This window comes from Mytilus californianus, unplaced genomic scaffold, assembly GCF_021869535.1.
Source record: "Mytilus californianus isolate M0D057914Y unplaced genomic scaffold, xbMytCali1.0.p SCAF_3, whole genome shotgun sequence".
Taxonomy (NCBI): domain Eukaryota; kingdom Metazoa; phylum Mollusca; class Bivalvia; order Mytilida; family Mytilidae; genus Mytilus; species Mytilus californianus.
In genome coordinates, this window is record NW_026262679.1 from 121,103,012 (window position 1) to 121,119,290 (window position 16,279).

Here is a 16,279-nt window from a genome sequence, read left to right on the forward strand (position 1 = left end):
ATGAACTGTACAACAAAAATTGCTTCTAAATCGTGAAAACTACACCACATTTAATAATAATAAAAATGTCCCAACAACAAAAATAATTCACCTGAGTGTGTACTTTCCATTGTTGAATTACCTCCCACTGAAATTATTGTAATTATGTTAAATTTTACTTGTTCTTGTAACTTGGCTTTATCTTAGGAACCCTTTCACTTGGGAATTTTAAAAAGAAGATTTATTTTGTAAAGAAATAACAATTATCTAATACAGCTCTACTATAAAGTTTCTTTTAACATGACTATGAATTACATGTTTACATAAACAATTTTAAAATATTAAAATATCATTGTATAAAATAATTACAAGGACATCCCCCCCTTCCAGAAGTAGTATGAGTTTAATTTTCGACTTAAATATTTCTTCAAGAAATTGGAATGTTAAAAAAACTTTTTATGGTATAAATTCTTGTAATACCTGTATGATTACTTTCTACAGTGGTGATACTCTCTGCTAAGGAATCTTCTCCATCTTCAGTATAATACAACTCACGACTACCATGTGGCCTAAAATATATAAATTACAATAAAACTTTACAATATTTAGCCTTAATGAGTTGAATCAAAAGTTGAAATAACAAAATAATAGAAGATTACAGTATATTTACTATAAGCCTACTTATTCATAACTTCTAAAAAAAAAAAAAGAAAGTGTAATTTATGTAAGCTAGATATTGGAGATGAATTCCATTACATTATTAATTGCTCACATTTTAGAGAAGAGAGAAAAAAATTTATAAATCGAAATTTTAGTATAAGGCCAAATATTATATTATTTACTGAAATTATGTCGTCTACAAATAGGACAGATCTCATAAATTTATGTAAGTTTATACGAATTTTAAACAAGCGAGTGTGTCCTCCTGAATAATTTCTTTTTGTCTTTGTTGTTGTTGTATATATTGTATATTTATGTTTATGTATCTAATGTATTGTATTACATGCATGTCTTCTCTGTACCTATGTATTTGGTGATGAGAATAGATATATATATATATATATAAACATACTTAAAGTAATAATAGATAACTTATTTTAAATCTTACAAATATCTTTATTCATTTATCAAGTAGATAAGATATGTTTTTTTTTAACTTTACATAATAAAAAAACAAGTAAGGATAAATAAATGAATCTTTCTTCATAATTTCATTTTGTCTTCACAATTTTTGCAATAAGGAATTAGTTACTAGTTATAGATTGAGACTGGTAAATAAATAAATGAATTTAATTATTTACAACCAATGCCTGATATTCTCTACTGAATCACTGATTTTGTGAAAGTCATAAAAAATAACACATAGTTAACTAATTCAATTACTTTGAACATGGACTAGCAGTAACAGAACTAATCCATATTTAGTAAAATAATGATACGAACCTGTATGGTCTCAGTCTAGCAGCTTCTCTTCTTCTGGAACTGTTGTCTGAATCAGACAGTTGTCCTACTGAGCTTGGACTTAAATCTGTAAAATCAGGGGAATATTTAGTAATGAAATAAGATAAATGTCGCAGAATATAAATATTTACACATCTTAAATAATGTCCATACATATTGTGACATTACCTTCCATGCAACTAAATTATGTCACATGTATTATTCACAGGTTTTGTCAAATTCAATGCATTGCATATAGATTGTACCCCCATATCTAGGGAAATACAATGTTTCTTCATTTAAGAAAGTTCAATTCTTTAACTTCTTTAAATAAAATTTTCATAAACATGTATTCTTGGAAAAACTTATCCAATGGCATTTCCAATATAGTTTTCAATCAAATCACATAGACAATAGCATTATCCCTAAGGACACCCACAAACACCAACATTTTTGTTTAAGTCAAACACATCTAAGCACAAGTAACCTTTTTCCATTGCTAATTTCTAAATGTTATTGTATAGATCTAAAAATTAAGGGAATTTTGGAAGTTTCTACAAATTTTTCCTTAAATTCAGAAGTTTGATGATATTAAAGTAAAAATATCCAACAAAATCAAATATTTTATTATTGTCACTAAGACTCAGACTTGATTGATATTTGTGAAATTCTAATTCTTTGCAATTTTATTCATTCAAGGGGCCCCGGAAAAAATTTGATCATAATTCTCCTGTGTATGCTATTTGAATATTAACCAAATATAAACCAACAACACAGTAATATTGTTAAAATGTAATTGGTTGGGAAATATACCAATTATAAATTGGCAAAGCTGTGTTTCTTCCTATAATTCCTTCCCTCTCCAATTCCATAAGCAGTACGTTTCATTACTCTTGTTAACGTTCTCAATTTATCAGTTTTCTTTGAAAATGTATACAGACCCCACCTTAACACAAGTTGCAATAAAATGGTGTTTGTTGTATCATGTTTCATCTACTGTGTTCGTAGCTATATGGTGCACCAATACATTTCATGTTCATACTATAATTACTACATAAATGTGACTCCAGATAAATACAACACTTAAATTCACCAGTTTTAATCAATTATGAAATGCATGTTTAACATATTAAGACTATGCACAACAGAAGCCATGATGTTTTATGAGTTTTAGGTTAGTAAATGTATTAGAAAATCTGTTCAAAACAAAAGAACATTATATCTACAAGTACACTGTAAATTAAGCATTGAAAATGAAGCTGATGTTTCCAAAAAAAGAGATGATGCAACAATGACATAAGCATGTTATACATTCACTGCAATCACATAATATACCTCCTCTATAGAATCTAGTAAAACTGTGGTAATTTTTTAAACGAGGTCGTCTAAATACTGAAATCCACATTCAAGAATTTATTTATTGTATAGTTTTGTTTTACATTTATTGTTCATAATATAAAACAAAGGAGTCTTAATTTGAGCTAAATTGTAAAGTATAAATCAGTATATATTTAAGCCTAACAGCATATGTTTAACACCATGGCATGTTTAAGTCTCACAGCATATGTTCAAGTCTCGCTGCAGATGTTTAACCCGACGGCATGTTTAAGCCTCACAACATATGGTCTATATAGGCCAGTGCAGAGGTTTATGTGCACTTTAAAGATGTTTGCTCCTCTGTTTCAAAATAACAAGTTTTTTAAAAAATTTTAAAGTATATAAATAACGGAACTAAGAAAGTAGAAAAAAATGACAGGTCCGTGACCTTGTTTTTGAGATAAAATCAATTGAAAATTTGGCGGGAAATGATTCTCTCTAGATTTTTCATATGTTTAAAATAAGCACCTTTTTTCTTTTAAAAAGACTGAAAAAATAACAAGGATTTTATAAGATTTTCAAAAAATGGCTTTTAGACATTATGTAAAAAAAAATATGTAAAGAAAAGTAGGGGTTAACAAGCAAATTTTTTATTGGCACTACATATATAAAACTAGAGGATTCCGAATATCTGACAAAACGTCAAAAACAGGTCAGCGAACATCATTAACTTGGTTAATGACACCACATTTGTTTGTACTAAATTAGTCCTTTGTACATTTTTACATACAAAAATCAGAGTAATCGATTATTAATCGATTGCACAACAATCCTTCATGTAATCGATTATTAATCGATTACATTTGTCAGTAATCGTGCCCATCCCTGGTACTAATGTTTATTGAGAAGTCAGGTGTTGTAGTTGTTTGTTGTACTGTCCAATATTTTTGGGGAATCTTACTATCCTTTTTTTGTTTTTTTTCTTTGAAGCAAATAGCTATCATGTTTTTTGTTGGTTGTAGTTTTGGGTGTGTTTTCACATTCAGTTAATGAAGCTACAGTAGGGTTACTGCATATGTATCTATAAAAGTTTTACGGAGTAGATTATTTTTATAAGAATTTGCAAATGTAATAAATTTGACATACAATCCTTTTATGAGGGTCTGGATGGGATTTACAGAATAGAGAATAATTGGCAAAAAGTGCAAAATAAAGGGCATAAAAGTAAAGAATGAAGCAATAAAGACAAAAGAATAGAGAATACTGGGACGCTAAATCATACAGAATAGAGAATAATGGGCAAAAATGAAGAATAGAGAAAAATGGTCAACAAAAATTAAAGAATTAAGAAACGAATGACTCCCCATCCAGACCCTCTTGCATTGTAAAGAAACTAATATTTTTAAGTATTCTGCATGAAAAATTTCAAAAAATTCACTCTGGAAAAATTTCTACATTTAACTTTTTTTTTTAATTAACTCAGCTGTACAATTTAAAATGTACTGATTTCAATTTTTACATTTCCATTATAACATTTTCTGTAATATTTGTTTGTTTTGTGTCCTTTTATTATTTATTAGTCTAAGTTTTTTTTCCTCGTTTCTTTCGAGATTACAGAAGATTTTTCTAACCTGAAGGTGGTGTAGTAACTGTTTCTTTTTTCCTGACATCCACTAAATTCTCTTTCTCTCTCTGGTCGCTACAATATAAAAAGGATATTGTAAGAATTATAAACTGACAAACTGTTTACTATTTAATGTTTGTTTCAATGTTGGTTAATATGCAATTATCAATACTAGATTTTTCAAGTTTATATTAACTGTTTTATATTGTTTTAGGTATTACAATTACTAATGATATACCCATGCACCAAGGCTGCAAAGGCTTTAATGTTTTTGACCTGTCTGTCCGTCGATCCATCATTACTTTTTTGTTGTCATGCTCGACCCTTCATTTTTTATCAATATGTTTTTACTCATCAGCATCACAGATGAGTTGGAATGGATAATCAGAAAAATCTGTCTATTTTTTCAGGTAGAAAAAACAACAATATTGGTTCTTGTCATAATACTAGCACATTCATTTTTTATACTTTCCTCTTCAAATTTGGATAGAGATTTCCGATCACCAAACCATCAGATGAGTTTTAATCAGAAAAATCTTAATGATTGAGGTTACATTTTCAGGAGGGGTTTTGGTAAAAATATCTCATATAAATCATTTTTGGTTGGGGTATGTGAGCTTACTCACTTAAGGTTCTTTCATTTTATTTCCCCTTTATACTTACCCATGAGGTGACGATGCTGATCTTCTGTCTGTGGCAGAAAGGGCGGGTTCTAAGTTATAAAATCTATCTCTAGGTAGCTCTTCCCCATATCTAGGCTCCTCAGATTTACTTCTTGTGTGTCCATCTCTGTAAACACAATATTAATACATATAAAGATATAGTGCCATTGAATCTTTTGCAACAGTTTAATAAATCTACCTTAGGATGTAATCTTGGAGAATTTTCCAATGTTCCTCATATCATTACAAGAAAACATGTTTGTGAATTTTTTCTTTACAATTTAAAATTAAATGGTAAAAATTTAACAATAAGCAATGAAAATCAGGAACTGGACCTTATTTGATTTAGTAAGACCTTTTTTTTTACTGAACAAACATTGAGGCAAACACAAATTATGAATAAAATTCTTATATAACAAATAATCATAAATCATAACACTTTTTTGGATTTGAATGATATATTCATAACAAAAGATTTTGACTTATTAAATCAGAAATGATCTACAGTAAATCAGGATATTTTAGAGGAGAGATATTTTAGAGTAGAGATATTTTAGAGGAGAGATATTTTAGAGGAGAGATATTTTAGAGTAGAGATATTTTAGAGGAGAGATATTTTAGAGGAGAGATATTTTAGAGTAGAGATATTTTAGAGGAGAGATATTTTAGAGTAGAGATAAGAGATATTTTAGAGTAGAGATATTTTAGAGTAGAGATATTTTAGAGTAGAGATATTTTAGAGGAGAGATATTTTAGAGGAGAGATATTTTAGAGTAGAGATATTTTAGAGTAGAGATATTTTAGAGGAGAGATATTTTAGAGTAGAGATATTTTAGAGGAGAGATATTTTAGAGTAGAGATATTTTAGAGGAGAGATATTTTAGAGTAGAGATAAGAGATATTTTAGAGTAGAGATATTTTAGAGGAGAGATATTTTAGAGTAGAGATATTTTAGAGGAGAGATATTTTAGAGGAGAGATATTTTAGAGTAGAGATATTTTAGAGGAGAGATATTTTAGAGTAGAGATAAGAGATATTTTAGAGTAGAGATATTTTAGAGTAGAGATATTTTAGAGTAGAGATATTTTAGAGGAGAGATATTTTAGAGTAGATATATTTTAGGGTTTTTATAAAAGAAAGTAAGGGTTAAATGTTGGCGCTTTGTCAATATAAAATTTTTATTAATTTTTTTTCATAATGGAATTGATAGCTGAATAAGTTGTCTGAGTCTAGTAAGAAAAAAAAAACAGTTATGCTAATAAGATGAAAGAATTAATCTACTAAATTTCTGATCACATTTGTTGGCAAAATTTGGACATGGGTATTTTGCATTTTTTATATCAATATTGATCTGGTAATCAAGTTAGAGGGGCAATAAATTAGTGTGCAATTGTCCATTTTTTTTCTAAAATAAAATCTCATACTTTACATATTAATATATTATAGTATGATTATCGAACATATTGCATTTATCTTTTTAGTCAATGTTTTAATTTGGTAGGTTAAATTTTAATAATTTCATCTTATGCACCAACTATCGGTAATTCTATGCAACATCGTTTGTAACATTCATTTTGATTGGATAACGTCACCAATTTTCATGGCATCAATTCACAATTGATGCTGTGAAAACGTATGCGCTAGTGCAGACCATGTATGACAGATTTGAAATGTATGATTTGATGTTGTTTTCTGTCAGTTTCATTAGAATGGAGATAACAATATTGTATTTTAAGCTCCGACGGCATCAATTTGTGATTTGATGGTTGCAAATACCCGTTTACTGTTTCCGCTAACACGTCACTAGTAAACTTAATTTGCGACCATCAAATTACAAATTGATGCCGTCAGAGCTTAAAATACAATACAGTTATCTCCTAAATATGACTACAGCCAAAAAATTTCCCATTTAACAATATAACATTGAAATACCTGTTTATAAAGCCATTTTGAGAGTTATCCATTTCAATATATAAAGTTCATTTCTTTATCACAATACATTGTATATTACACTTTCCTCAAAGTCAAGCACAAACATGAAATACACATATAAAATATTCTATTCAATAAGTCCATATGTCAACAAAAATCATTAAAAATGTAAATCATTTACACTGATAATTCTGGTATAAATTATTCTATTATGATTCCAAAGTCAATTTAAATTTCAGATAACTTAAAGTAAGGCATTTAAATTTAACATTTGTAGTTTTCAATTTTCTTGCACAAACATGTATTTTTGTTTCCCACCAAGCTTAGGGCTCACTCATGATAATAGGTTATTTTTAATATAAATGTATGACAAAATTAAATATTCTATAAATGTAAAAGCTGGGATCTTTAATTTCTTTTAAATACACAGAAAATTTTAAGGTCAAGGTCTGAAATAGAGAGTCATGTTTCTATTTTTGTGACTTCACATTGAACATTTTTCTTTTTAAGTCTTTAATTTGTAGAAAACATAAAGTTGATGTTATTACTTTTTAGATCTTATTTCAAACTTTGATCTTTTAGGCAGAATTTTCATCTTTAATGCAGAATTTTAATCTTTGATGCAGAATTTTAATCTTTGATGCAGAATTTTAATCTTCGATGCGGAACTTTAATCTTTGATGCAGAATGTTAAATCATGCAGAGTTTCCATCCTTAATGCAGAAATTTTTATCTTTAATGCAGAATTTTCATATTAAATGCATATTTTTCCACTTTAAATCAGAATTTTATTCCTAATTGCAAATTTTTTGTATGCAAGCAGAATTTTCATCTTTAATGGAGAATGCAGTACATTATGCAGATGTCTTTTTAAGTCTTTGTAGAAAACAAAAATGTTATCACTTTTAAGTTCTTATTTCAGACTTTCATCTTTTAGGCAGAATTATGAAGTTTCATCCTCAACATGCTCAATGCAGAAATTTAATCTTTAAAGCAGAATTTTCAACTTAAAATCAGAATATTCTTCCTAATTGCAAGTTTTTTATCTGTAAGCAAAATTTTCATCTTTTAATGGAGAATGCAGTATATTATGCATTCACTTACTAAAATATTCACATGGAAATTTACGAATGAAAATACAGTAACAACAAGAGTAATAAACTCTTAGACTGATTTAAAATGACTTGTCAACTTTGGGAAACATGTAACTTATGTGTAAACATTCCAAATGATTGTCACATCAAGTTATGAGTGCAAACACTCTAACATTACATATATTTTTTGCAACTGGTTAGACCTTTTACCTTTAATTCAGACTATAAAAGAAAACTTATAGCTGCTGATTTCAAAATTGCCAATTAATGAAACTCTGAGTTTACCTATAAAGGTATCAGAGTTTCAATGTTGTGTATGAGTAATTTTGTTTAGAAATGAAACTGTTGTAATCATTTTGAAATTGTATTGATAGATTGTTGGTTGCTTAATGTCCAGTGTAAAATTGGAATAAAATAATAACTAATTGCATGAAAATATGTGTAAGGTTGAAGCGTTTTCAATCTAAAATATTTGATCTTTCCATATTTTCCAATGTTAGATCTGTATTACAAACATGTGAGGGGTGCAGAGGATGCTCTGTGTGTTCTATTATCACAAATAGTTAATACATGTATATGTTAACAACACACAATATTTGATGTGAGTGACCCTTAATACCATGACACTGAGGTCACTTACTCAGTTTCCGTAGCAACATCCACAGTCATGACAGTAGCACTACATTAATAAAGTAAATGATTCAAAATGTACCAATGTGTAATTAACAGAAAGCATTTAGATTAAAAGTAAAGAAAATTTTAAAACGTTGGTTTTATGAATGAAACAGTCTCTTCTATGGGCATTGAATATATCTTTTGTGCACTGCATATATTTATTTATTAATGATCAATTTCAATAATTATGTATGATATTTAATGTACTTTATGCATGCCTATTGAATTACATGCAGTGATGGAAGAAAGCAATACTTTGGAATACTTGCTTGATCTTTTCATCAATTTATGACCAAGATCATATATATGTTAACCAATTTTCTTCTACCAATAATACACCAGTAATATAACACAAGTATAATTACTGATGGCCTGTCCAGTGTCGAATGTAAAAGCTTATTTGTTCTCTTTTTATTTATTTGTTTTTGGTTTATCACATTGACATATATCCCCAAATCCCCTTTTTCATAGTAACAACCATACAAGTATCTGTTATTTTGATGGAATGTAATCAAATCTTAATGAAATTCAAAAACATAATTTCGCAAGTAAATTTAATTAGTTTATAAATTAAGTGATTGTTAATTTACTGTACAATGAGGAATGAAAAATGTAGTTTAAGTAATTATTAAACACAATTGTTAAGTTTATTAATTTTAAATTTATAAAAACAGTAAACTCTGAAATGCATGCCTACAACTTTCACTTTTAAATGCAAACTGAATTGCAAGTTTGCAACCCAGATACAATCTTTATGCATATACATGTAGACTATCAGTTTATCAACTTATAAATAACATTGAAACTGTGATATAAATATTCTAAATATTTCAATTATTTCTAAAATATAAATTCTAATATTTTACAGCCCTTTGATACATTTTACCCAGTAAAACAGCAAAATCTGACAGGTTAACTTTCTACTTTAACCAATTAATATGCAGATTTTTATCTGGTTAGTTTTAGATACAATATATTCAATAGTTTGGCTATGATGCAGATTTTTATCTGGTTAGTTATAGGTACAATATATTCAATAGTTTGGCTATGACGCAGATTTTTATCTGGTTAGTCTAAGGTACAATATATTCAATAGTTTGGCTATGACGCAGATTTTTATCTGGTTAGTTTAAGGTACAATATATTCAATAGTTTGGCTATGATGCAGATTTTTATCTGGTTAGTTTTAGGTACAATATATTTAATAGTTTGGCTATGACGCAGATTTTTATCTGGTTAGTTTAAGGTACAATATATTCAATAGTTTGGCTATGACGCAGATTTTTATCTGGTTAGTTTAAGGTACAATATATTCAATAGTTTGGCTATGACGCAGATTTTTATCTGGTTAGTTTTAGGTACAATATATCCTATAGTTAGGCTACAAGTTATAAATTATAAATAAAGCTTAATAAGAATATTAAACTGTTACTGTAACTTAATCTAAATAGATTTCCATACTTTCCACAAAAAAGTTCAGTAGGAATTACAAATGCTATTGGTTGATTGAGTTTTTGTTTATATGAGAATACAGAATGAATTAGAGGAACTGTCTGTGAGCAAGTCAACAAAATGGTGACCTATCTTTATGTAAAATTATATATGCACTGGGATAAGGAGATATTATTCTTTGAACGTCAATATTATTTGATGAATTATACAAATCTGTAAATTCAGTTATCTCCCTTGTGATATCAACTACAATAATTTACACAAATACATCTTCCTTTAGTGTACTAGAATCCTAATTTGAAGTTTCACTAAAAACCATCTCATGTTTTGGCGAACTTGCAAGTACAGGTCAATAACATACGAAGAATCCAATATATATAAATGTAATTATCTCCCATTCAACGTGTCTAACTTGTATAATTTTAGCTCATGCACATTTTTTTACAGTGCAAAAACTTCTAATGTGAAGTTTCAATGAAATCTATTGAATGATTTAAGTGCCAGTCTTTGTAAGAATCAGGCAATTTTGAAAATAATCAAAATATGGCTGAAAAAAACCCACCAACCTAACCATCCTATTTTGAAGTTACCCTCATCCTGAGTTAGAAATAGTACGTCTTTCATTTCTGCGTGTCTGGTAATTCAAGAAATCTCTTGATAACTTTTGGTTAGAATGATAGCAAATTACGGAATTATCTCCCCTTAATTGTTAATTTCTAGTGCATTTCAACAAAATTATATCTTGAATTACCAGAACAGGAAAAGGAAACGAATGTTATATTTGTGCACCATTATTCATTTTGAACATTAGTTAATGTCAACTTGAGTGGGTTTTTGTTTGTCATGTTTTCACCACTGCCTGATTCTTAGGCAGACTGGCACAAAAAGACTTAAAGTTACAAAATTCCTAATGGATGATAGGACAGAGTGATTCTAAAATAACAAAGTGTATAGAATAGATGTTTGTGTGTAAATGTAAAGAAAAAGTATAAAGTCCCTAGTCATAACCCTCCCTCATCTTAGTATACAATACATATTCCTGGAAATACTCTTACAATCTGACCAAAAAAAAAAAATATATCTATTGTTCCTATTATATTGCACAAAAAAGAGGGTATAAAGGCAAAATAATTTTTTTCTGAAACAATGTATTGCCTTTTGAAAAAGCTGCAGTAAAATGTATAGACAACAGTTAACTTATGGTATGGTTATTGGAGCAAAAGACATTCTATTTCAAATTATGATATAGATATTTGGTTTAACTATTATTCAGATGATATTGTATATTTACCTGTCATTTTTTGTTTCAGGAGAAAGTTCTCTTGGGTCACTATAGGTCCGTTGATGATCTCGGGACCCTGGTCTCACATTGGCTGTGTTAGTACTGAAAGTTTGAAACATGTTACTGTGCAGACATTAAAAATGGAAAATACTGTGAATCAAATATTTCAGTCAATCAAAGATATATATATATTTTTTCATCAATTGTTAACACATTATTTTCTGAGTTCTTTTCCTTTTGCTTTGCATAGACCTCCATAAATTTGTTCACAGTATTACAAGACATATTAGAATTAATTACAATGGTTTTTTCATTTTTGCAAAAGTTAGAACAATTACATGTTAAAAGGCTAAATCAAATATGGAAAGTTTCATTCAAATATGTACATCAGGGGGTATGATTCTTAGTCTTAGCAGTTACAGACTGAGTACACATTAGATGATATGGTTTATTGAAGGTTCTATTACATTCTGTACATTTGGGGTAATTTATTCACAGAAATTTATCTTCAATGTAACATTTTCCTTTATGCTTAAAATTGAAAACAAAATAATACAAAAAGAAAAACAAGCATTTCAGAAGGCATGATATCCCATATAATTAATTATTAAGAAAAGCACATCTTTTTGCCAATCAAAAATATTTTTGGGGATCTGCAATTATTATGGAGAATGTTGCACTCTTCTCATTAAAAAATATATTTTTCTTGCACGTGCATATTTCTGTAACAACTGTACGTCACAAACTTTAGCATTTTTAACAATGTTCATGATCTTGTAATGTTTATTTCTAATGAATTTATTATAAAAAAAATATCATTCATAATAATCTTAAATCACTCTAACATAAATCATTTCAGTGTCCTAGCTAGCACAAAACATAGGTCGCATCCCCCCCCCCCCCCCCCCCCTTTTGCCCTTTCTGTACACCCTTTTGCTCTTACAATCCTACTATATGCAACTTTTTTTCTGAAGGAAAATAAATACTTGTCAATGCAAAAAATTTTTTTTAACTATAAATGGTCTTTTTTTTACAATAGCAAAATACTATATAGCTGCATAAAATACATTCATTTATACAATCATTTAAACTTGTTATCTATTAAAATAATCAAGTTGTCCCTTAACCAACAAGAAACTGTTTTAACATGCCCTTCATCTTAAAACTGTGTCCCTCTGCCCTTAAATCCTAGCTAGAACACTGCTGATCATGTGTGTCCTAAATGTATATTAATTATTAGAAAAAGGAAATGCTATGTATTTAAATTACCTTGTTGCACCAAAAAGTAAGTCTGCTGGAACATCCTGACTAGAGGCATCATCAGCCCATGCTTCCTTTACCCCATCAGGCTCTGTCCTACCAAACTGGTCCACCTCTGCAGCTCCCCGGGTACGCTCTACACCATAAACAGGATAACAGTCAAGTACATGTCTGTAAGGTGTCTTTATGTCAATGCTATGGTTAAACGTCCGATCTGCATTCTTGGCAAGTTGAGTAGATAAGAATGTTTTTGCATTACCGAGAGCACTGAATGGTTGTGTTTTAAGTCCACTTAGATAAGAATTATTTATCGATTTGTCAATTCCACTCATTTGAGACCATTCTAGCTGCTTTCTTACATCTTTGTCTTGAATGACAAAGCTGCTGTTTGTTGAATCTTGACTACTATCATAGCTTGTATCTAGCTTTGGCTTATCAGCCATATTTTTTATCATTTCTTGCTCTTCCTGTTTTGCAGATTCTAAAATACTGATTGCCTGTTTTCTAGGAGGTTCCTGTGATAGTATTTTCATTACTTTTGATGCTAAACCAGAGCTATCTCCTGAATCCATTAACTTATCTGGTTTCTCTGTTTGATACCTACGAATAATCTCTTCCACATCTGGAGCGACCTTCAAAGATCTGTCTTCAAAGTCGGACTCAACTTGATCTGACACAACTTCTGCAGTGTCCTTTTGAGGTTTGTTAACAAGTTCTAATGTATCTGACAACCCATTATAGCCCTTTCCAGAGTATGTACTGTCACATTCTGTTTCTGTGTCAGTTTTCATTGTCCCAAAAAATCTCCCTGATAAACTATCATCATATCCTAAATCAGCCCCATGGTCCCATAGAAGTTTATGGGCTTTAGAACTTTCAGTAGATTTATCACTTGCTTTTGAAAAGTCTGGAGAAGGATTTGAAATCCTCATATTGTAATCAATTCCAGGATCTAAGTTGCTCTGAATTTCTTGTAGATCTCTTTGAAGCCGGGAGTAGTCAAAATTGGTTGCTTCTGAACCACCTGGTGCAGCCGTACTCTGCCTATTTCTATCCGCATAAGCAGTGTCAGATAAGATTTTCTTAACTCTCTGACTTAAGGAATCTGAGGATTCTTGACTATCAGTGGAGCCAGGTCCACCTCCTACAGCAGCAGTAGCAAGCGATGGATAAGTCTGTGCACTTATTACACTCATGGTCTCACTTGATTGAATGCTCTGGGTTTTCAAAGGAACATAAGATGAGCTTGATGGAACATTTGTTAAATCATTTACTGTTCCATCATTACTTTTAATCATTAATTTAGCAACCTCGTCACCTAGAGAAGACCTTATACTCTGCTCACCAGATTTGGTGAGAAGAGCAGATGCTGGAGTAACACACCTTTCAGCTGACTTTTGTACAAAATTGTCACTTTTTCTTAAGGGGGAGTAAGATCTCAGAACAGTAGGTTCTCTATCACCTTCAAGTCCCAGTGCTTCTCTGCTGTATAGATGATGATGAAGAGTAGTTCCTAAGTTACTTGCTTCCTCCAAAAGTTTAGAAACTCTTTTTGACATGCTTTCTTGTTTTGAGTTGCTAGGAAAATCTGTATCCTTCTCTGGAATCTGAACTCGAGATAGCAAAGGGAGGTCTGTAATCCTTGGCACAGCAAAATCAGTAGATGCAGAAGGTTTGGGCTGATCCAAGAAATCCTCAGGTAGTCCTAAAAGTTTGGCTCTATCACCAACAGGCACATAAGGAGCCTCAGAAGGTTTCGAAGAACTCGAAGAATCATATTTACTGGCACTTTCTCTCCTTGCAATGTCAACTGAAGAAATGCTGCCAGATACCTCTGTTTCTACTGTGTCCTGTGTATGAAGACTATCAGGAACAATTGTAGTGCTGGAACTACCCGATAAAACATTTCCTTTTATTTCTGAGGTAGATACTTTTGGCATTAATTCACTATTTCGAGAGAGCTGGTTGTAAGATTGTGTACCATACAATTCTCTATGACTGCCTGGTATATACTGGTTAGTTGTTAGCTGGGATGTCCTGTCACCTGATCCTAGTAAGGTACTAGTTGTTGTAGATGTCTTCTCTGTCTTTTCAGAAGTTCTTGCATCAAATTCTTTTTCTGGTGAATACATTGCATAGGAATCTTTCACTATATCAGCTGCAAGTCTACGTGAAGCAGGGAGGATATTAGATGTCTCTTTATTTGTTTGACTTTGCTCTCCATCTGATTTGGAAATACCAGCTGGTCTATATGGTGCATGTTCTCTTTTATCAGAGGTAGAAGGATTTTCATTTCTATTGAATTGTCTCCCTTCCAATGAAGTCACAGTGGGTATACCTTCTTTATCAATTGATATCCTCATAAAATCTCTTTTGATATCTCCAGCATTTGCATCCTTCATTCTATCTTCATTTACTGTATCAGTTGGTATCCTAACAAAATCCCTTGTTACCGTAGGGTTTGAAATCATTCTGTTTAATTCTCCATTATTCATAGAAGCTGTTGGTATCCTTATCTCAGGGTCTCTCTGTCTCATTGAGCTTGTTGCTGTAAAAGACTGAATATTCCTGAACTCTGAATCACTAGCCGAAGATCTTGGTGTCTCGTTATCATTATCTGTGCCGTAGGGATTCCATTCACAATCTGACATTCCTGTAGCTGATTCTGGATATCTGGCATAAACTGCTCCAGTATGTCCATCTAAATGATGATCCCCATCAGAACTGTCACTTTCTATCGGTGGATATTTTCCAGGAGAAAAATTACCAGAAATAAAATCTTTGGAAACCTCTGTAATTGCTGTTGTCAAAGCTTCCTCATGAAGACTATTATTATCTTGAGGAGACTCCTCACCACATGATGGATCATCTAATGGGTACTGAGACAAACTCAAGTTTCCTATAATTACATCATATATATACAAATGTTTATAATGAAATGTACATTTTCAAATTCTTTGAAGAACATATATCAAATTGTAAATTTGAATTGTACTGTTGATCTAAATATAAAAAACAAGATTGCACACCCTAAATGTCTCCCTGATTTACTGTTCACATACGGTTTCATTTGTAAAATTATCCATCTTTTTTCAAAACTTAGCAATACTGAGTCTCAAGGTTTATATCACAAATCAACATACATTTGTTAAATAGAATCAGAAAATTTAGGCCCAGAACAAAATATGAACAAGTAAAATTACCTTCTGAAGTTTCTGTGGTTTCAGATTTCCAACCAGAATTATCATCAGAAGAAAATCCTCTGTGCAGGGATGGAGAGGAGATGTCATTTTGTGTAGACTCTCTACTATCACTTGGAGAATGTGTCTAAAAAAAATAATAATGGATAAATTTTAATTAGGCATGACAGACATGACAGATATATCTTAATACGGCATTAGCTGTCAAATTCATGTTCACCGATTTAACTCAAATTCTCATATTTGATTTATAACATACTAAAACATATATCCAAATTACAATAAGTCTGAAATAAACAATTAACAATGCACGGACTCAATAATATATACCAGTATTTCGTGTGTATTTTAGTCTAGACGCC

At 30.4% G+C, this 16,279-nt stretch overlaps 1 protein-coding gene across 9 annotated transcripts in view; it reads right to left on the reverse strand.

Annotated features, from left to right (window-relative positions):
* The window catches only part of LOC127735974 (microtubule-associated protein futsch-like), a 40,943-nt gene that overhangs the window by 20,149 nt on the left and 4,515 nt on the right, over nt 1-16,279 (reverse strand). For 6 of the 9 annotated variants that reach the window (XM_052246447.1, XM_052246452.1, XM_052246449.1 and 3 more), the window contains exons 3-11: nt 15,921-16,044; nt 12,727-15,616; nt 11,467-11,559; nt 8,689-8,727; nt 5,024-5,149; nt 4,368-4,435; nt 2,755-2,811; nt 1,423-1,507; nt 460-548 (exon numbers count right to left, since the gene is read on the reverse strand). In XM_052246447.1, the coding sequence (XP_052102407.1) occupies nt 460-548; nt 1,423-1,507; nt 2,755-2,811; nt 4,368-4,435; nt 5,024-5,149; nt 8,689-8,727; nt 11,467-11,559; nt 12,727-15,616; nt 15,921-16,044 (3,571 nt within the window). Of the gene's footprint in view, nt 1-91; nt 128-459; nt 549-1,422; nt 1,508-2,754; nt 2,812-4,367; nt 4,436-5,023; nt 5,150-8,688; nt 8,728-11,466; nt 11,560-12,726; nt 15,617-15,920; nt 16,045-16,279 lie in introns of all 9 variants that reach the window. The other 3 variants (XM_052246448.1, XM_052246451.1, XM_052246453.1) reach the window with 3 other exon arrangements.